Source organism: Dermacentor albipictus, chromosome 5 (genome assembly GCF_038994185.2).
Source record: "Dermacentor albipictus isolate Rhodes 1998 colony chromosome 5, USDA_Dalb.pri_finalv2, whole genome shotgun sequence".
Lineage (NCBI taxonomy): Eukaryota > Metazoa > Arthropoda > Arachnida > Ixodida > Ixodidae > Dermacentor > Dermacentor albipictus.
The window spans coordinates 144,171,984-144,194,666 of NC_091825.1; the positions used below are offsets into that span (position 1 = coordinate 144,171,984).

A 22,683-nucleotide genomic window follows, 5' to 3' on the forward strand; every position below is an offset into this window, starting at 1 on the left:
AGTACGTGACGAAACACGTGCACGTATTACGTTCCTCCCTGGTGACCTGAACAGGGAAAGAGGAACGGCGGCTAGGAAAAAACAAAGCAAAAACGAAACAAGAACCCCCCGGACAAGCAAGCGCCATCGCTCGTCGCAAACGCGCCCTAGCGCGTCGTCTGGCCGTCGTCAGTCGTATTCAAGATGGCTTCAGGCAGCGTCAACCCGGAGCTGGTGCGCGAACGCGCGGCCGCTAGTTTTAATATTCGCGAATTGACACACCTTCTGGACGGCGGCAGCGAGAAGACTGAACGCAGAAAGGAACTAGGTGAGTGCATAGACTGGTCGCGACGGGTTTATTAACCACTTTTCACGCGAAAGAACGCGTGGCCTACTTTGACGGTGCGAGGAAGTTTTGGACCCGCGCGGCGACGGCTTACTTCTGACACGTTGAGCTTTCGTCAGCTGTTCCTGGTAGCTCCATCTCTTCGACGACGAATTCAAACCGGATAATGCGCCGAGTTCCTACTTGCCTGCTGACATTGGCCTTCGGCAACGTAAGCGCAAAACGCTTGTATCATGTCTCGCGTAACAAGATCGACGTGATTTCGGTTTCGGACGTTGCGGTTTTGCGCTGTCTTTTCTTGCTTTTTCAGACATGGTCGTGGGCTAGCGAGTGCCGATCGTCCGTCTTTAGCGAGCCTGAGCATTTACGCGTCAAGAACCAAGGCCACAAGGTCACCACGACGCGAGTTGCTAGTTTTTCCTTGAACGCCGGTTTGCTCAGCGCACCGTGCCGCCCGAGTTTCTGACACTAATTCTGGTCGCGCCCTTGTCTTATCGTATTGCTACATTTATCCTCATATCGGTGCTATTAAAAAAAAGTTGCCCCGTCCCTACGTTGTTGTGGATTATCTTTAATTTGCGCGCGTACTTCTGTGTTTGGTGCCGTGAAAATTTTTACGACTGCATCGTTCTATGTTATCCTGCATGAAGAATATTTTTTTCTTTCTCAAAATGAACTATCGCAAGGCAATACGTAATTAGTATTGGTTTCATAAGCCAGTGTACGATCCTAAGTAATGTTTGTAGCAACTTTAGCTTCCTTTCCTTCATTCGGGGAAGTACGGTGGAGCGATATGATCATATGATTGAAAAAGCTATATTGTGGTCTTCTCACTTTCTGTAAAACGCGAGAACATAATTCAGGCATCAAGAGTCGCTTAAAGGTATTTTATGGGCCAGTGTCTTACTTCTTACTGTAAATTTTGCAGCACCTAACCAAAACAGACTGTGCGCTTACAGGTGACAAAGAAGAAAGAAAAGTAAACAAATTGCTTCTGCTTGATTTCAGAGAAACTCTTCCACGAGGACCCAGAGTTCAGAACCGATGTTCCACAGTGCTACCTTACCTACTCAGAGGCATATGCAGATGCACTGCAAAAATGTCTCAAGATTTACCAAAAAGCTATGGTCCTCTCTGATCCCAGGGAAATCTTGTGAGTGCACTTATGTACGTGTATGCACTAACAGTAGTAAAGAATGCGCGTCAGCTTAAACATTTGTGGAACCGAACTACTCAAGTTGGTTGCTTGGACCTCTTGCAGGTCCATTTTTTTAAAGGTGAATTTTCACTTCACTTTAATGTGTAATCCAAAACAACTTGTTGCTTTTATTTCTTCTATGAAATGACACCTCTTGTTTGTCTTGTAGGACTGTTGCTGATGCAATCCTGCATGACTCAACTCCCGTCCATGTGCATTTTGTCATGTTTGTTCCGGCTCTTATGGGTCATGCAAACGAGGAGCAGCAGGCGAAGTGGCTCTCTGATGCCCTCACTATGAAAATCATTGGGTCCTATGCACAGACTGAACTTGGTCATGGTAAGCTGCTTGAATTTGTGCAATCTCTGCCAATCTTTCCTTACATCGCTAAATACAGACAAGCCTGTCCAGGCTTAACTGCGAACGGTGAAAAAGAAAGTAGACAGGTTTTCAAGCAGACTGAGCTATCATTGTGCCACTAACAAATGCAAATTTCACCTGCTATACTAGTAAAACATTTCCTGGGGCAAGTTGGTTCTGCTTTCCTTCTTTGTTGCCTGCCTTAATTTGAATAAGGTGCCTCTTTTTAACAGTTGCTGGTTTTAACCCTTTCAGTGTCGCTGACATCAGATAAGATTGTGAGCACCATACCAAGAGAGCATTTGCCATTATCCATGTCAATTTTGCCCCTTCTGCCTAATTAAATATAAACTGCTTGCTTTATAATATTCAAGAAAAAAAGAAAGAAAAGAAAACGATGCTGGAGGTGCGTCACCTCCACTATTGTCTCACATAAAAGCAAGATAAGGCCAACAAACACAACTTGTCACATGGCTCGATTTTAGTAATGTGGCAGTTCTAAATGACCTCTGTATGTATGGCTAACAAAAACAGTTGCTCTAGCCTAACTTAATAATTCACGCAGTCAGTTTCCTTGCTTTAGCAACCTTTTGTCAGGCGATATGTCACAATCAACTCTGATTGTGTGCTGAACTCTTTCTAGTTCATTATTCAGAAGAAGCACCTTTGCTGCTGCACAAAGCTGCTAAAGTACAGGCCAGTTATATTTCCTATAAGGGGCTCTCATTTCTTGGAAATCAAGTTAAGTAAGCTCTTCAGAGTGTGAAACCAGCACTGTTTTCACGCATTAACATGTTATGGCACTTCGATTATGATATATGTCTTTTCATCCATTGCCACAGTTCTGTGCAAAGTGCTTGGGCACCTTCTGTGTAAATGTGGAACTGATAGTCCGTAACAAAGTTTTGTATCTCTTAGGAACATTCATTCGTGGACTTGAAACACGGGCCACCTATGACCCCGAACGAGAGGAGTTTGTCCTGCACACACCGAACCTGTCCTCCATAAAATGGTGGCCTGGAAGCTGTAAGCATTGCTCAGTTCTTTGCCGTTCATGGATAAACATACCTGTATACTGATTTGAAGCTGCACTGCTTTTCAGTGGGCAAGACTGCAAACCATGCAATCGTGCTCGCCCAGCTGTACACAAAGGGCAAGTGCTATGGCATTCACCCGTTCATGGTGCAGATACGAAGCATGGATGACCACACTCCACTTCCAGGCAAGTAACTTTTGCAGGTGACAAATACGCTTTATTAACACGTGTACATCGCTATTACATATTCAGGAGGGGGGGGGGGGGGGACCATTTTGCCCTGGATTATCGCTGTTATCAACTTAAAGGGGCTCTGCAATACTTTTTGAGCAGGGTTAATAAATCATAGTAGATGCGAGAAATGCCTCTGTGAACACCCGAGCCAAATATTACTCAAATACATGTAGCGGGGAAACCACAATGTCTCTGTAAAGATTGGTCGTGCTTTCCTATGGCTCTATTAAAGTTCCGCTGTCTAAACTGCACATGATGACATCATGGCACCCTCATACGACTATAGTCTAGACGTGTGAAAATGTCATGAGAAATGTTAGCTTTATCAGTGGCAACAAAAGGGCCTGCAATCGTAACAGTGCTTATGATACCTTACACATTAAAAAGTTATGAAATACCACTTTGTTCAGATAATGTACACAATAAAGTAGTTTTGTACTTTTGGTATTCAGTGGCCGTTGTCTTCTCAAGTTGTGCCGCCTCCTCCACAGTGCAAGATCGTGGCGTCACTGAAATTTCACTGACCGCTACCACAGTGTGCATCCGCACATTCCAGTGCATTTTTCACTTTGTGTATACAATGTGTCTTGAATCTATTAGATGTGCAGCGCGAAAATGGCGTTTGTCATTTTTGCAAGCGGCAGAATTAGTGGGAGACGCACTTCGCTAGCCTTTTGCTGAAAATGAATGCAAAACAGCGATGTCGATGTGCAGTTGTTGGTTGCAGAGGCTGCGAGAGGGCCAAAAATGCACTGCACCTGTTGTTGCAAGACGAGCAGCTTCTGCAAGCCTTGTTAGGTGGCAGCCTTCGAGCTTAGTATAGCATGTCGGAATTGGAATGCATTATGTAACCGTGCAAACAACAACGGACGAAGAAGGAAAAACACAGGACAAGTGCCGTAGGTGCCGAAATCGGAAGTATTGGTGTTTACATGAACACCTAAAATGCTTGGCGCTGTCCAAACGTCGAGCGTTGCAGCTGCCATAGCCTCGGCAGTAAACGCTGTTGAAAAAAGAGCAGGAGTACCACGGACGAGATAAAAGGCAATCTTTGAATGCTGCTAACACCACTTCTGCTAAACACATTGAAATACTTTCTTCTGCAAAATATTTATAAGATCATGTCCTTTCATCTGAAATGCTTTACACAACATCAACAAAAAGTGGTACAGGGCCCTTTCAAGGGTTAAATTCTTTGCTTGTGTTTTGGGCAGTGTTTTTTATTCTTCACTGTCACTGCAATGTGATAGATGCAATGCACGTTGCATGGGAAGTTAAATTATAGGGTTTAATGTACCAAAGCAAATCATGGGCTATGAAGGATGCTGTGGTGGTGGTCTCCAGTTTACTTTTGTCCATCTGGAGTTTGCTAACATGTTCCGAGAGCATGCATGAGCCGGAAACAGTCTTCAGTGTTGGTTTGAGATGTACAAAGCCGACTGCAGGCTGTCCTTACATGTTTATGCGAATTACGATATGCATTGTAAAAAATTACTTTTTGGTTAGCTTGGATATAAAGGTATGCTGCATTTTTCAATAACTTACTTTTATGACATGTTACTAAAAGACCTGCGATGGTGGCGTGCTGGCTTTGACATTGCACAGCTAAGCCCAAGAGCGTGGAATCAAATCCCAGCCACGGTGGCCACACTTAAATGGGGCAAAATGTGAAAACCCCTGTGTACCATGCATTGGGTGAACATTAAGGAAACCCAGGTGGTCAGAATCAATCCAAAGTCCCTCACTATCATGAGCCTCATAATAATACTATGGGTTTGGCATGTAAAACCCCAACTAATTAATATAATTTTAATTCTAATAGGAGAGTTTGTTGCCTTGCTTCCTGTACTATCTCGACTTACATGTATAGCTTCAGTTTCGTTTGTTTTTTTTGTGTGCAGGTATCACTGTGGGTGAAATTGGACCAAAGATGGGAATGAGGGCTGCTGACAATGGTTTTCTAAAATTGGACAATGTTCGTATTCCAAGGGAAAACATGCTGATGAAGAATGCCCAGGTAAGGGTGGCAATATAAACTTGACTTCTCTTCCTTTGGCATGAATTAATTCAACCGTCCACAACAATCATTGTCGTGTTAATCCAATACAATTCTAACGAATGTATCCTTTAATGTGAATTTCAGCTAGTTCAAACAATTCATACATGTCTTCCTTAAGTAAACTTAACTGTAGTCGACGGTATTTTTTATCATCAATTCACAATATTTATATGCAACAGCATTCACGAGAGAATACTAAAAATTCTGTATTTCATTGTCTTTGCAATATAGTATCAATTGATTTGCTAAAATGAACTGTTGCTGCACTAATTTTTGTGAATTGTAGTTTTAGTCTGGCGTTGCACGATTATGTTGGTGAATGTCGTGTGAAAGTAACTGGGTTAGCTAAGTCGAATATTTGCTAGCACCTTGAAGTATGTACTTTGCATAAAACAGTTATTCTGAAAGATCTCAAAAACCAACCAGTCATGTTAAAAGACAACTGATACCAAATTTCGAACTCGAGATGATTGTGCTTTTCGATTCCTTTGCATACATGGGTACCTCTGATCGAGTATTAATGATGAACATTGCCTTGAATATATCTTAATATAGTTTTAAATTCACCGTGAGCGGCTGATTTCAAAGTGCAGCAACTTGTGACATCATCATCATCATAATCATTGTCAATATGGCACATTTAGTGGCTCCTTGGTTTCTTTGCATCGTTTTGCCTGTTACACAAGTATTTTTGGTGTCATAGATCGGGATACTTGAACAAAGTACGATGGGATACTCGCTGCTTCTTGTCAGACTGGTTGTGTGCTCGTGTCTGAAGATGCATATGGCGTGATCCGGTGTCCAATCCATTGTCCAAGTTGTACCAATTACCGTACCCAACTGGTTTCTAAGAAGTTCCATCAAGATGCAGCATTGGATTACACACCAGATGAACAAGCAACTCGCACAGATTTCGTGAACAAAAATTTTGCTGTCAGTGGTCGTTTAACACAGTTTTGAATAGAATGTGGTTTATATTCGCTTTCATACTGGTGGCAGCATCAGGATTAGCTGCTTTTTTTTATGTTCTTTATAACAGCCTCCCTAACCCTTTTTGGTTCTGGCAATCTCTGTTAGCTTCAAAACTCTGCACAGTGATCACAAATGCTAATTGTGCAAGCTACAAACAAAACTAAGAAGGATAAAATTGATTATATCTTTATAAGGACAGGCTCTCACTTGCACTGAATTTTTCTTAACAGTGTGTTGCTATAGTGTCATCATTTACTAATTCGCCCAAACCAGCATCTAGCTGAGAATCTACCTGCAGGCATATGCTGTGGTTTTAAGAAACTGCAGTCAGCTTTAGCGTAAGTGAAAAAATTGTCACTCACGCTGAATTACATACATACAATGACCCGTAGGCTTGTCGACATAAATTAATGTAACTACAGCAAGCTCTGCAGCCATGAGCCTTCTTGATGCACTTCTCATTGTGCTTCATTAAGCTTGCTACCAAAGATCTTCACTCAGTACACAAGGTAGCTGGGTAGTTGCACACGCATTACACGATTGGCAAACCAGCGTATGGGTAATGTATGTACATGGTCCTTTTTTTTCCCAAGCCATCTTCTGCACTATGTGTCACAGTGCTTCTCTGTGTTCCCTAATATTCAACCTGTCCATTAGAGTGAGAGGTGGGCTTGTGTAGATTGGAAATGTTGGGGAGGTACATTACAGTGATGAAGATAAAACAGGCAGAGCACGCACATGGCATCAATTTAGTTGCTTACTGAGTAAATACACCAAAATGCTGTCTGCAAAACTTGCTGGCTATTTGTTTAATTTTCTTTTTTTCTGCAGGTAACAAGAGAAGGTGATTACGTCAAGCCTGCAAGCGACAAGCTCAATTACGGCACCATGGTGTTTGTGCGAGTACTTCTTTTGGACATGTTTGCCTTCAACATTGCGCGGGCATGCACAATTGCTGTCCGATACAGCGCAGTGCGCAGGCAGTCTGAAATTACTCCGGGGTGAGTATATGCTGTTGATCATTGAAGGCCAAGCTAATCATGAGCTGTGATGACAGAGTGCACATGGTTCTATGTTGCTTAGCTTAGCTTACATCAATACCGAGTTAGCTTCTCATATTTGTGACCCACAGAAAGATGGCTGTTGTTTAATCTGCATGTCCAATGGGCAGCTAAGGCGCTTCTGGTGACACTTCAGCATCTGGCAGATAAAATTCTGATTGAATAAAGGTATCCTGTGACACTTTTATAGAGAGGTGTGAAATGTTTGATATTAGGGTCTATCGCCTCAAAAACCTGGCCTGACATAAGTTTTTAATCAGCTTTGTATGAGCATCGTTACTGACAATCCAGTGCTTGCCTATCATCATCACTTCTCTTGCAATTTTCTGGCAAAATTTTAGATCAACTCGCTGGCCAGCTGATTCTGCATGTAGCTCACTGCCCCGAACTAACATAGCGATGGTTATTGTGTGTTTATGACACAATATTAAAGGCAATATGTCGCACTTGCAGTTTCATATGGCATTGCACTAAAGCATTTTGGTCAAAAGTAGCTATGTATTACATGTGGAGGGCATGGACTCAATCTCTTTTAGATGGTGCACCGTCTTAAGGAGTAATAGCACAAAACTTATGTCTGACTTTTTTTTCATTTAGGTGACAACTTTGTAGTCATCATAGGAGGTTTCAGTCCTTTGAGCCTGCGATAAATCATTCATTATACCATGCTTAAACTTCTTGCATGCCTTGGACGCGTTCGTCCGCGTGTTCCTGGTAAAGGTGGCCCAGGACATCTCAATTGGTCAACAGTAATTTGCATTTTTCAGCGATGCCATGGACCAGCTTAGTTTCGTCTCAGTGTTTACTTGTGCTTTTGGTAGATGGCAGCACACAATTCATGGGAAAGCGCAAGCAGAAGCAAATTTTTGCTTTCTGAAGAAGTAAGACTTCTTGGCAACTAGGCTCTTCAAAAAGGATTGGGCCATTTTTAGTCAGAATCTGATATCATAGCTTGCACAGAAGGGGTTAATTTGGCTATTTCAAAAATGCAGACCACGTGCAGTGTGGCTTCAAAGTAGGTGCCCTTGTGGCATATGGAAGGCAGAAGTGGTCATTGCATGGTATCATAAATCACTGATGCGTGTGTCATTCAAACCTGTGCAGTGTTTGCAAGCCACAGCATGACTGTGTCGCTGAAAGTTGGGCACCCTCCACCAATTCTCTAGATACAACATGGCATAAGCCTTTTCCTATTCTTTCTTTCTCTGGTAAGGCACCTTATTCTCTAGAAATATGGAGCAGCCGTCCCAACTTCTTTTCTCTGTTCTAGCGTCAAGTGTGCAACTCTTGGCAGAGCGATAGTGTGGCCGGTAACCATTGCATTAAGCCAATTTATGCACGCATAACAAGTGGGTGACACCATGGGATCACCGCCTTAGATTTCTGTGACATGACAAGCAGGCGTGCTTAAAGCTCGAACCAATGCCACAAATTGTGCATGTTTCAAGAGGGTAGCTTTATAATGTTATAATTATTCATTGTGCTTTCAAGGAATCAAGCCATTGTAGCATGTTCAAGGGGTCGTCAACAGCCATCCACTAAGGAAAAAATATTTTATATGCATTCTTTTGTTTCAGTGGCTTGTTGCTTCTTGATAGCTTGTGTTCCGTAATGCTCCATTGTTCTTGTTTTCTTTTTTTTTAAATAAAACTTGCTACTCGTGTTACTTGAAAGTTCGACTGCTTGCCCGCATGCATTTGCAGGCAGGGCGAATGCCAGATCCTGGACTATCAGGCACAGCAATACAAGCTCTTCCCTCTGTTGGGCCTGTGCCACGCCCTCCGCGGCATGTTTGCCAACCTCATGGAGCTTTACAAGCAGGCCAACCAAGACCTCGAGCAGGGAAACCTGCAGGCATTGCCTGAGGTATGCATGCCTGTCTCTCACCGAGAGGCCACCTGCAACTACTCCAGTATAAAGCAAGAGCCTCCCAAGCATCTGGAAAACAGTGATGTGTGCATCCGTGAGGCACTGCACAAACAGATTACTTCCTTTTATGCTCTTGGGGGCACGATTAATCTTTACAGTAAATGCAGTAATGGCTGCTAAGGTGAATGGCAGAACATAATGGTGCAAATGGCACTTTGCTTCAACTACACTCGCTTTTTGTTCCAGCGGTTCAAATGGACACACTTCCTTTCAATCGGTTTGTTTTCCAACTGTGGACCTTTTGCACTTCGTGCAAAGAGCTTTCTGCTCTTTGCAGAAGCCTTGGATATGAAACACACAGCTTGAAAAACAAAAGGCTAAAAGGGGACATGGACACTACGGACTGATCTCAAGCTACTGATCTATTTTTCATTGATTTGTGCACTTCGTTTATGGGTGTTTCCTCTATTTTAGACTATTTAGGAGGATCACCACTACGTTCACCTTGATTTCGCACTACCTAAAGCTGCCTTTGCCTTTTCCCTTCTCAGCTACACGCCATCTCGTCTGGCCTGAAGGCCTTTTGCTCAGAAATGGCAGCTAAGGGCATTGAGACTTGTCGGCTGGCCTGTGGTGGACACGGGTTCCTCCTCATCAGTGGCCTCCCTAGACTTTACGCAACCACAGTTGCTGCCTGCACGTACGAAGGGGAGAACACAGTCATGTATCTCCAGGCTGCGAGGCAAGTTCATTCACTTTGCTCGCATAGCCAGTTTTACAGTAATCACTGTTAAAGGGAGTTTCACCAGCTTTCGTGGCATAGCTGCTATCATCCTCATGTTGCCATGTAAGAAGTTGCTTGCTGCAGCAGTACTTGAATGTGTGCTAGAGTGGCATTTGCCATTGTCTGTCCGTGGTTGTCTTATGTCTTATTGTCTTATGAGGGCAAGTGCGTTGCTGTTGGGTGTAAGATTTAGTGCAGAAAACAGCATTTTACTATGGCATATGTAACGAGCTCGGAATAGTGTTTGCTCCATTTGCTTCATTACACCGGGGCTTGCGTCATCGTGTTGTCATGTCACTGCCATCATCATTGTTGTCGTCATCAGGCTGCTGTTGTGCTGCCATTATCATCTTGTCACCATCATCATTGCATATTTCAGTTTGCACAAGCTTGCAGGAGTTCTGCACAAACTCGGGGGCATTAGAAGGAAGGGTGTATCTGCGGTCACATTAAATGAGTTCAAATGTGGAGGTGTTGCTGGAGCCTGCTGATTAATAATTTGTTTTGTGTTGGCAATTCAGGTACCTGCTGAAGTGCTTGGCCCAGCCCCACCAGGTTTCGAACAGATCAGCCTTCCACTTTCTGCTTGAGCCCAGCACACTGAATGTGGCTCCTTTCAATGCCAAGCTGAAAGGGCAGGCAGCTATCAGGCAGCTCATACCATTCTACCGGGCAGCTGCATACAAGTGAGTGTTGGCATTGCCTTTTCCAGCATTCATAGGATTGCTATGTTTAGCAGCTCAGTTGGGCAGGACATGCAGCATAGAAACAGCCATCACTAATGTCAGACTGTAGCTGGTGTTTGCTTGATAAAACGTTACATTAACATTTGGCTGTAGCTGAACTTTGCTTGACAAATAGCATGTTATCAGACGCCTGAAGGCTGTTTGCTCAGAAATGGCAGCTAAGGGCATTGAGACCTGTCACCTGGCCTGTGACGGACATGGGTTCGTCCCCATAAGTGGCCTCCCTAGACTTTTCGCAACCACAACATGCAAGAAGTGCGCAAGCTCCACAATTGGAAAACAAACCTATAGAAAGAAAACAAAATGCCTTAAAATTTCTGTGGTAACCAAATAAGCAAGGATCAAGAGCACACATATATATTTTTTAATTAACACCATCTTCAACCTTAGCAGACATTCACACACACTTCTGAAAGTGTTTGTTCTGTGTTCCATGGAAGATTAGCGCATTCTGACTTCCTTATTAAATTGCTTCGTTTAATTTAAATGTGCTTCACCTGCTAATGTACCCTTTGACACACGAGAATAAGCAGACAAATGAGTTTCATTTGGTCACACCTTGTACATCTTGTCTACAATTGACTATTCTCTCAAAGCTGCAATCATGCCCTATGAAACAAAATCATGCTGCTAATATTCGCTCCAGCATATGAGATAAATGAAAGCCATGTTCCCAAACACTCTGTTACAATCTCCAAATGTTGCCAGCCTGTTTTGACCTTATCTGACACTAGTAATGTGCAGTAAAAAGTCACACCACTTGCCTGCTCTATGTGTATTTATAGTGAACAGTGATACTGTTGCAGCCGGCTATAGCAACCTTCTGACTAAACTGCTGTTTATATTATATTTGGTATCTTCAGGTCATCCATGTAATCCTTCATACCGAGAGAACTGATTCCGGAGGGCAGTGCAGGTCTAAGCAGAAGATGTCTTTTGCGAACCAAACAGCCAGCTGCTTTTCGAAGCAGTAAGAGGGAAGGAAGCAAAATCTGAGGGTGACTTCTGGTAATGCGGCCAGCGTCGCCGCCACCATCGTCTGCGTTTAGATGTGAAACATGGCGGCAGTGGATACGCACGTGGATGATAATTATCATCGCTGTGAACAGAGCTAGTCCCTCTTTGCCAGCGCAAGCACGGGCGGGGTCACATGACTGGAAACAAACCAAATTTCTCAGCTGCTCCCAAGGCACTACTAGGAGCACCTCTCTGCACTCTCATCTGGAGACGGGCGATCAGAAAGGACCACTAGAATTAACCGGAGTGCCCCTCTTCAACCACTTGAACAAGATAGGCCTTTTGGGAGTGCTTTAGAGGGCTCAAAAATGACCATCCAAAACTGCCAGTTCTTTTAAAAAAGTAGCACTTTCGCCAGAAAGGCGAAACATCGACTGCAATAGCAATTATCAGGCAACCATGCAAAGTAAGGATAGCACTTTTATCGGCCGTGTCAACTTGTAAACATTCACTTGCTAACTAAATAAAGAAACATGATGTCAGCGTCAGCAAAGCACACATTAACACGTCACACTCGATGACCATGTACACTCGTTGTCGAAACGCTGGCATGAGTAAGCATGGCAGCAGCAGAGAGCAAAATGATCTTCGTGCAGTCTGTCACTTCAACGCAAACTGAGCGTGGAGAACACACAGCAACGCACAAAGCTACGAGCCGTCGACGTACCTAGACTCTGCTCCCAATGTGGATCACTCTCAACATACGGCCGCACGACTGCGTGCAGCTACCACATACACATTTGCAGCTGGCGTAGAACACCTGCCTCCCCTCCCCCTTGGTGCCTCGCAATGTTCGGTGTCTCGCGCGCAAAGGAAGATTAACGGAAGCGCAACGGTCAGTGTTATCGCTCTTAGACTTTATACGGGACATCACAGCAACGTCGATGGCGATGGCAGAAGTGCACCTGGAGTGTCCATATAATTGTTATGGCAATAAAACACCAATTACGTGCAGCCCCCAGTTCAAAGAGCACTCCAAATAAATCAACAGTGTGCTTAATGTGTAATAATATAAGCTCGATTATTTTTCTCTTTATAGGCACATTCACCGGGCTCATAACAAAGTGAGGAGTCTGGTGAGCACAGGACTTACCCAGGAGGTAGCGTGGAACCATAGTCAGGTTGACCTGATCATCGCATCCAGGGTGAGTGAAGGTTCCAACTGCCAGTAAACAGTTTATAGGAGAAAAAATGCTGCGAATGTAGTTCCAGATAGTGAAGTGTGACGTCACAGAAAACATCGAGATACGGTCGAAAGCGTTTACAACGAACTGCTTGTTGCCTCCAAAACCATTCGTTATACAGGTCATTTCGTTGTAAAGCTTGCGCACCGCATAGCTCACAGTGGAACCGAGGCAGAATTATTCCATCATTATGCATGTCATTTCATTGTAGAGGCACTCGACTGTACATACACTATTGTTTAAGGCAATCCATTTCGTTTTGTAATAGGACATTGAGTCAAGCCATCATACATACAGTCATGCTGGCGCACATTTGTGTGTTATGTAAGCCATGGAGGACTTTTCAAAAGGTATTCAAGGAGCACTTTGTTATTATTGTTAACAGGTGCCTCGGATGCTTCTTTCTTCTACTTGTGACATCACTGCCACAATAGGCAACACTTTCAGGCTTAAACCAATTTCTAACCAATCATAGAATGGTCTCACTATTAAAGGACAGCATCTCACAAATTTCATGCTGCAAGAATTTCTTGAATCCTTCAACTATCACAAATCTCATGCTGCAAGAATTTCTTGAATCCTTCAACTATAAGTGGAGTTATCACCACCCCAACACCCAGCTTCGTCTCTGTTTTCGTCTCTGCTAGCGCACTGGAAGCTACCCAGCTGAGCCGCCAAGAGGGCAAAGCTCTGCCCAAAATTTGAGTGTTTCGGCAGTAAAAGGGCTCGTCGCGACAACCCATGGCGGCTGCTGTAGACTGTTGCTACACAGCAAGCTGCTGCTATCTCGGAGGTGACGCGCAACAGACACAGCTACGTGCAATCGTTATATGTAGAGCAGCAGTACAAAGATGTAATGATTTTTCTGTCATTTTGAGATGGCAGACATATATATGTTTCATTTATTAACTCAAAATTAGCACCTATGTATTGCGAGAATGCTATCGCTATCAAGAAAACAACTAGTAGCATTGGTAGGTCCAACTGCTTGCAATGACGCTGTGTGACAACATTGTGGAAGTGAGAGCAAGCGATTTTTCACTGTTTTTCACTCCCTGCTCCACGCAGCACAGTAATTATTTGTTTCACATGTTTTCATAGCAGCCTCTACAACAGATCAGCAATATTTTCTATACTGATCGTATCTCTCAGTGAAATCCCTCATAGCGGATTTTTAGCAGGCTTATGGACAAATTTTTAGTAGATCGTTGCGGATGATGAACATTGTTTCAGTAGAGTTCTTGCAAGAAAAAAAGGAACCGGCAGCACTGATGATCTGTCTTGTCATCCAGGCCACTATCTACTACTACATGGGCCTGAACTACTTCGACTGGTTGGAGCATGCTGCCATATCTGAGCAGCTCAGGGACGTCCTGATGAGGGTGTGCCATCTGTACCTGCTGCATGGCATCTACGAGCAGCCGGGCCTCTTCCTTGTGGTAAGCCGTCTTGCATTCACGACTCCTAAAGCTTTGGGCTAAACTGAAGCACCAGTCCATGATTCTTGTGTTAGCACGTGAACACTGGGACATGAACATGAAAGGGCCCCGAACCACCTCTGATAATTCGGACTACAGTTGCGTGCTCTTCTCCAGGCTTTTCTGTTCCCTTCTTTACATGCTGTGACGCCAACAGAGTCATGCAGGCGGCAAAACCAGGGTAAAAGCTGCCAATTGGCAACCCTCCCAGAATGGCTGCTTTGCAGGGCTGCCAATAGGTGGCGACACAAGTTTATGCTAGCACTGCCTTGGCAGCAGCTTGCTTCCCAATAAACTAATGCAATTCCACGTGTTTCTTTTTATAGCGCAGCTCTTAGGTGCCTTTCCTGCATCAGCGTCCTCGGCGTAACTGAGCGAACAAGCGTAGCAAAGGGTGAAAGAGTGAACGCTGAACGCAGCGGGGAATGAAAGATGGAAATAGCGAGGAGGAAAGTGGAAAAGGGTATGGCGCAGTGTTGCGCAGGACAGGCTCTGCAGCAACGGCCGCTACGCGATAATACCAGAGTAGCGTGCCGTCATCTGGCATATGGTGAGCACATCCACCGATACCCTATACGTAAACGAAGTGCTGCATGAGCGGAGGTCTGTCTGCGGTGGCTGCTGTGAATCGTGCCCACGCATCACCCACGCACTGCCTCACGATCTCCCGATTGGCAAGGCAGTCGCACCACACTTGCACTCCGTTTGCAACGTGTCGCACGAGACAGATTGTCCTTGCCAGTCACCACATCGCGAAACGAAAGCACTTATAGATCTGCACTCAAATTTCGCATTAGGGAGTATCGTAATTATTGGTTATTTTTTTTCTTAGAGATCATAAAAGTAACTGTGCCATGTGTTTCATAGTGTGATCTGTACCATTAACTGTGATCTTCCCACAAAATTTTAGCAATTACAAAGCGGTAAGTGCATAATCTTTTTTTCTATGATTTTCAGTGAAAAACACGTCCCTGTACTATTTCAACTATGCAAAGCCCAACAGATAATGAATAAAAAGAAAGCATAGGGGAAACAAATGGTCTTTTCTTTTCATTCTTCTTTCTGTTTCTTTGAGCTGTAAATTAGAAGTTTACATTAAACCTGCAATAATGTTCATATTTGTAATTATAAAAAACTGAAAGATTCTTGCCACCAGGGGGGGTTGAATGCACATCTTCATGACATGTGTAGTGCTCTACTAATCAATCTATGGTGACAGCTGTCCTTTCGTCCACTTTTCGTGGATATCTGTGTGTGTATTAAGGGGAGATGTTGCCCTTTAGAGCTGAAAATTGGGCCATCTTTTTGTTTTCCTTTGCTCCAGATTGGCGCAGTGAACTTATTTTTGCTTGATTGTATCCCCATATCATCCTTGATTGATTGAGCCTTTGCCATAATAACCATAAACACATAGTGAATTTTTTTTTCCTTGTTTTCTCAAAACAGCATTTCTGACAGTGTCACCATTTAGAAGTGATGATTCTCTTGTTCTGCTTATACTCTTGCAATAAACTTTTTTTTTTGTCAGAAAGGTAGTAGGCATATAGTATAGACAAACATTATAACAGAAATATTCAAAAATTTATAATTTGTTTTGGGCATTACTATGGGTCCATACTTTAAAAAAAAAGTTTGACAATCAGTCTCACGCATTCATTGTTGCATCAATGCATACTCTGATCACTGAAGACCATTTTTATATGTCAATATTTATTACACCTTATATAATTTAGTAAATAGCCCATCTCCCAGGAAGCTATATATACATATATATATATTTTTTTACTGACATGATATTTGCTATGCAAGAACAGTGAACAGATTTCTTAAATTAAAACACGTAAATGCATAAACAAAGCATGTTCCATCAGAGTCCACCAAATAAAATAAAATGTTCTTAGAGCATTAGCCAGGGCCACTCATGGCTACGGTGGCTAGTATGGAACATTCACTAATATGCTGGTGTGTGTGGCACATGGCATTAGCAGGCCAACAATCCCTTGTATAGTGCCTCAGCTGTCAGAAATGCCAGAGTCAAGACCCTCACTGTGCAAAGATTAAGAACAATTATGGGAACTAAGGGGTCCGTCAGTTCTCTTCCTTTCCAATTGCAGTCATTTCTTGGAAACATGTAGTTGAGCGAGAAAAACATTTTTTAATAGGTGCTGGAGATGTTTGCTTGGCCATATGGCTAGCGTGCTACTCCAGATGATGAGGTGGCAAATGAATTGATGCATTAATTCATAGCACACACGGTAATAACTAACTTAAAAGGTCCGTCACCAGGCCATACAGCAAACTTCGGTTATACACTGGAAGTTGTTTCATGTCCTCTAAGGAGTGTTCTGCGGCAAAAATTTTGCAAGTCGGCTCATTAATAGCTGAGATAGAAATATTTCAGTGCCACGAATGCATGATTTCAGGAGGTGAGCTCCACTGCCAAGCAAGACACTCTCTCCACTTACCCCGTCTAGCCTCTGCCAGTGAAATTCCTTCCCTGCATTCTCCTACACCAGACCTCGAGGATCGCGCGACGCATACGTGAAGGGCCCCCGCCTTCATTTGTTTTTTCTCCTCGCTTTTTTGCGGCGCGGCGCACTTCCACTGACGGCACCGCATGCGAGCAGTCACAATTGTCTTATGTTACGTGCTGTGCACAATGACACCTGTCTAGCGGTATAAGTCAGCACTACACTAATACTGAGCCAAACACTAGCGGATCACAGAGCATGATCCCGCGCTGGAACACAGTAGAAAATGACATGGTTTCAATGCCTGCGTGTGCGACTGCACTACGTGTGAACAAGCAGACAAAATGGAAGTACATCTCTCTTGCTGCGGGGCGAAGTAAAACAAGCACATGCAGACATTCCGTTTGTGTGTTATCGTTTCTCTAAGCTTTAATTTGTCTATTCTAGCAACATATTACACAAATAACAAATGCTGCCTTGAATAATTCTTGAAGTCACGTGTGACTACAAGCGACATCACAGCATGACCGCGTGTATGTAGGCACGCTAGCACGTGCACGTCATGCTCCAGCTTGGAACGCGGCGGCCGCAAGGAGAAGGAAAAACGCCATTCAGTGAAAAAAATTTCAGGTCTCTCCGTGGCGCGTAGTGATGCAATACTTGACAGACACGATCATTATCATGCATTGTATGCTCTGCACTTGTCAGCTCAAAACGGCCAAACCTCATGAGGGGCTCTTTAAGACCAGTGTCTCTGAGGAAGTGCACCTTTGTTGCCTGCAAAGCACTTTTAACACTGTGCCAAGATCCAACTAGTCATGGTGGAGCTCAAAGGAGCTGCTCCATAAATTTAGCGAAGATTTTAGTTACCCTTTAGACTGCAAAGCAAGTGCAGACACGCAAAAGATGAGTAAAGTCATTACACGTGTTGCACACGTGAAACTGTGACAGATTTGGCCATAACAGTTTGTGCAAGTAGTTTGTGTACGCCACATTGAACTGAACACAGTGTAAACACATAGGGTCTTACAAGTCTGTTCGGCATGTGAAGGTCACATTTAATGAGGTGGATACTAGTACTACTACTAACAGGTTTGTATTGTTACTCTACATCGCACCAGATGGCACGCCAAGAACACCATGCAATGTAGTTCAACACATGCAGTTTACTTCTGGTGTTGGATTCATGCTATCAAGCAGAGGACCATGTAGAGGGCTCCTATGAATGCCAAGTCAGTGGTCTCATTATCTTTTCTTATGTTTCTGCTTGCCTTGCAGGCAGGCCTGAAGGAAGAGAACCTGGAAGAGATGTCTGGCATCATCACAGAACTGTTAAAGAGCCTGCGGCCTGATGCGATTGCCCTGGTGGACGCCTTTGACCACCACGACATGGTGTTGTGCAGTGCACTCGGCTCCTATGATGGCCGGGTGTACGAGCGCATGTACGAGAGTGCCCTCAAAGCTCCTCTCAACAAGACCCAGGTGAGCTGCTTGCCTGCGAGCTTGCCACATTTCACATTCACTCTGTCTAACCTGCCACAGTGTGCTCACTTTATGGGAATGGTAAAATGTGCTTATTGCCTCTTTCAGCTAGCACAAACTTGGTCTTCACCAAGATGTAACATTTCATTGTTTTCCGCTGTGGCAGCAATTAAGAGTTTGAAAAAGGGTTTGCTTTGCGTGTAACACCAGTGTACGGTGTTGGTGTTGTCATCATTGTGCAGTTGTTTTCGTGTCATGTCATGATGACGACACTTTGCCAGACAAACTTTCGGCAGTTAACACAGGGTTGCAAGAGTTTTGCACAAAGTTAGGGCCTTTAAGAACAGAAGTGGTATGACTGCCGTGACAGAAAGTTAGTTCAATGTAGAACAAATTGCTATTGTCAACTGCCTTCATTTCTTAGCATAGCACACACAATTGTGTTTAGTTTTAATCTGTCACCTCATGACAGGCTGGGTCTCTCTTGCTTCGCTAGAACTGTCAAACAAAAAACACTCAACAGCAACGTGGCCTCTGAAAACAGGTTTGGTAATCTTCTAGGATGAAGTAGTAAAAGAAATTTATATTTATATATAGTAGTGCATTTTTGCACGTATAGCTCACACAAAAAATGCAAAATATGTTAGGTATAATGTAGATTGGCCTTTATGTTCGACTTCATTAAGATGTGCTTATGAAAGCTGCACTTCAGTGAAAGCTTCAGTGAAAAGTTAAAGCAAAGACTGAGAATGTTTTCTCCTACCAAGTTCTGTTATTAAATTTTTAGTGTTTGGCACATTGCCTCACTACCCCCTCCCCCCCCCCCTTTTTTTTAAAGGCTTAATTAGTGCTGTCATTCATATTCAGTAGATTATGCATTAGAAAATACAGCATGCAGGTACTCCTTCATCTTGATTCTTACTTTTGAAACTTTCCTTTTAGGTGCACGAGTCTTACCACCAATTCCTGGGCCCTCTTATGAAATCAAGCCTTTGAAGAGGACTGCTCAACTTGCAAAACACTTCTCTCTTCCATTCCCATTTCTCTTGTACATGATGTGCAGCTCCTTCTCAGTTTTAACCTATCAGTCACGTGTTTTGTGACAGCTCCTTGGTTCGGTTGCTGTACTCTTTTAGTATTTTATCTCCTTAACGATACGCACACTTTTTTTTAGAGCAAAGCACATTCTCATTCTTAGTTTGTGTCAATGGAGTATTGCCTTTCATAGACAGGTGCAGAAATGTGCTGTATGACTAAAATTATTTATCATCTACAGTACTTGCGGGAAAGCTGAGCTTCCTTGCACTTGATGCAAGTGTTACTGAACTGAGAGGTGCAGTCTGCACTCGGTGCTTGCATACACTCAAGACAAGTGTGTGCCTAAGCTGCAGTGGAGCAATGTTCTTCACTGCTTATACATTGTGTAGGTTTTTGCAGTGGCTGGATGCATGGGCATACAAGGTGACAGGTTGAATTCTACCTGATTTAAGATGTAGTGCAGAGACAAAATGAAGTTCGTGCTTATTATTTTACATCAATCGAATAACGTTTGCTCAACTTGTTGTGCGTGTACAGCTCTGCTGTGAACTTGACATCATGATTTCAACCAGCTGGGCAAAGCTCACAGGAATTTGAAATCATGCTGGCAAATTTTGTGATGTACACTTGCACCTAAGTATACCAGAAGCACCGCATGTCTTGTGCTAAAACAGGATGCTGCGTACAGCCAATTTAGGGCTAGCTTTGCTGTCAAGTGCCATTCTCTGGCTGGGTGCAAACCAAAATATATCTCGCTTTGTACCCACAATGTCCTTTGTGTTCAGGAACCATTCAGGAGAGAGACTCACTACCCATAGTTGCAAATGAAGGTCACATTGGAACTAACAAACAAAGAAATCGACATTAAAAAGCCGTAATGATAGATTAACTTTCCGATGTCATTGTGTGGACCTATAAAACTGTGATTTTGACAGCAAAATCAAGTATTGCTTTCTCAAAAGGTCACAGCTGGTTGATATTTCATGTGGTTTCCCATAGTGTTAGATTAATGCTGCTTTTGTAAAGTTCTGTATAGGGAAGAGAGCTGAAGCTAAGTGTTATTGCTGAAGCTTAAGGTTGTCAGCAAGGTTCAGCATCTGCATAAGAATCCGCAGCCCATGTCATAAGCAGCTACTGCGAACAGTCACCTTGTCTTAGGTAATTATGATGACCACCACAACACCTTGTATGCATGTGCACACATACTTTTGCCCCTGGGTATTGTGATAAATACTTTTGATTGTTCAAGGCCTATACCTCTGGTTTTTGTTCATGCACATCTATATCTCCTAGCCACTGTTGTTACTGCGCTATAAACAATATTTTTAATGAAACAAAGTACCACCATATAGCACAATGTGCTAGCAACAGAACAAATGGTAAATTTTGTACAATCATTGAAGAGTAAAATGCGACAATGTCATGTTGCAGCCTTATGTACATGATGTAATACACTGGGAAGCTTTTCACTCATGCTTAGATTTAAGTTGAGGCAACACAGACACGTTTGGCGACTTGCAAGCAGGCTCTTAGTCATTTCCTGAGGAATGATATCTGTTGTTAGGCGCTGTTTCAGGGCATCTCTGCTCACGTGATCAAGCTCAGAAGAGTTGGGAGTGGTGCTCCTGTTGACGTTTTCGTGCTTTGCAATGACAGAAATCCTCACAGGGGCCCGATGCGGCCTATGAGGAAGCATTTTGCTCTTACCCTCTCTGTTCAAATACCAGTGACAAAAATTAATTCACAGGGCATTCGCTGAACTGATGCGAATAAAATTCGTTGCATTTGAAGACAAAAGTAAAATGTTAGTGACTGCTAGGATTCTATCTCTCATTATAAAAACTGAAAAATATAAAACTGTTAAAGCAGCACATTCACAACCCTGAAATGAAAACAGATTCCAGTTCCATAAATAGCATGCGACAGAGCATGTAAGACAAATTTGCCACATTAAACTAACATGGTAAATTGAGTGCATAAACTACATAAACAGTGCTTTATATTAACTGTAAGTTATGTTGATGTGAAGCACTGTTTATGATGTTTTGCACCAGTGTTGCTTGCAGAACAGCAGTACTGTCTACTGTCATGTGGAATGTGTAGATGTTAGCTTTAAATTGCTGTTTACACAACTATTCCATCTGTTTTTGTGGTGATGTCTCGGTGTTAACACTGTGCTTCAGTTTTTCAAAGCTGATTTCGGTAAATTTAATAAGGGTTCAAGTACAAGGCACACACGAGTCTCAGGAATCGGATTGCCTTTTAAATTCAAATAAATTTCATTCAAACCATTTTACTGGTTGTCTAAGAAGAGCATTTGGAAATTTCAGACATTTGTATAAGGAAGGCAAGAGCTAAAGGTTCCTCGTACCACAGACCATGTATAATGCACTGAAGTTCACACACTCGCATCATTGCATATTATTTGCTGCCTAGCATCCATCCATAGCAATAACATGTTGCCCAAGTGGCATCGCCTTTCATGCTAGCTTCTACACATGCAAGGCATGTTTTCTTGAGAGCTTTTATACTGAGCAATGTTTTTTGCGACATGCAACACATTCCAAGAGCGCCTCGTAACATGTTTTTATAACACGTGCAATTTTAAGGTTTGTGATACTGTACTACATAATGCAAAATAAAATGGGTATTTTACAAACCACCTTGTTGTACTTTAAGTGCACCATTGCTTCGATGGAGCTGGCTAACAAGGCTGATTATTATGCTTTCATGTCGGAAACTGTGACAAATTTTCACAAGGAGTTTCATCTTAAATTTCAGAGCAGCTGAGACAGCTACCTTAAGAGTCTGCAAGTGATGATGGGTAAGCATTTGAGTTTTGGTGAGCATTGCACCAAAATTGTATGAACGTTGTTGTTCCCGACACAGCCCTTCTACAGCCACTCGCTTTGTAAGCGTAGAATGCTGAAAACAAAAGTTATGCAAGTGCGAGCATGAACGCACCAGTCAGCCAACAATTTTGATGTATTTATTTCTTTTCTGGAGAGCAATTGCCTTATTCTCTTGGCATTTTTGATTCAAATTTGGGTCTTTTCAACAGAGCAATCAACTATGTCACCCGGTGCAGCAAGAAACATATTGCGTATGGCAAATGTGTCGTGCAGTGAAATATCGTGTGTACCAAGGTGAAGCATACCGTCGGCTGTAGAAGCAAACTTGACACGCAAGGTTCCTACCAACGACGAACTTGAGGACCTGGTCAGCCCAGTTTTTTCTAGCTGAATCGTTGCTATGTGGTGACTGTGTTGTAGCCAATGAATCATTCAATTGACCATTTATTTGAAAATATGGCTAATTAAGCTACAATTGGGGAAGTACTAATAAAGACCAGTTTTTGTAAATGTGACA

General features: G+C 43.0%; 1 protein-coding gene across 1 annotated transcript; it reads left to right on the forward strand.

Annotated features, from left to right (window-relative positions):
- The first annotated feature begins 98 nt into the window (after window positions 1-98).
- Window positions 99-21,977, forward strand: ACOX1 (acyl-CoA oxidase 1). Its single transcript, XM_070539114.1, has 14 exons — window positions 99-307; window positions 1,334-1,478; window positions 1,693-1,862; window positions 2,802-2,909; window positions 2,986-3,105; window positions 5,055-5,170; window positions 7,016-7,185; window positions 8,949-9,111; window positions 9,666-9,856; window positions 10,420-10,584; window positions 12,701-12,806; window positions 14,138-14,284; window positions 18,073-18,276; window positions 19,219-21,977. Exons 1-14 carry the CDS (start codon window positions 184-186, stop codon window positions 19,270-19,272), a joined length of 1,983 nt encoding a protein of 660 aa, XP_070395215.1. The 5' UTR covers window positions 99-183; the 3' UTR covers window positions 19,273-21,977.
- Window positions 21,978-22,683: the final 706 nt, after the last annotated feature.

Coding starts and splice junctions, on each gene's coding strand:
- ACOX1 (XM_070539114.1), top strand. CDS start 184: ATGGCTTCAGGCAGCGTCAACCCGGAGCTGGTGCGCGAACGCGCGGCC. Junction 10,585..12,700: donor TACCGGGCAGCTGCATACAA/GTGAGTGTTGGC, acceptor TTCTCTTTATAG/GCACATTCACCGGGCTCATA. Junction 12,807..14,137: donor ACCTGATCATCGCATCCAGG/GTGAGTGAAGGT, acceptor CTTGTCATCCAG/GCCACTATCTACTACTACAT.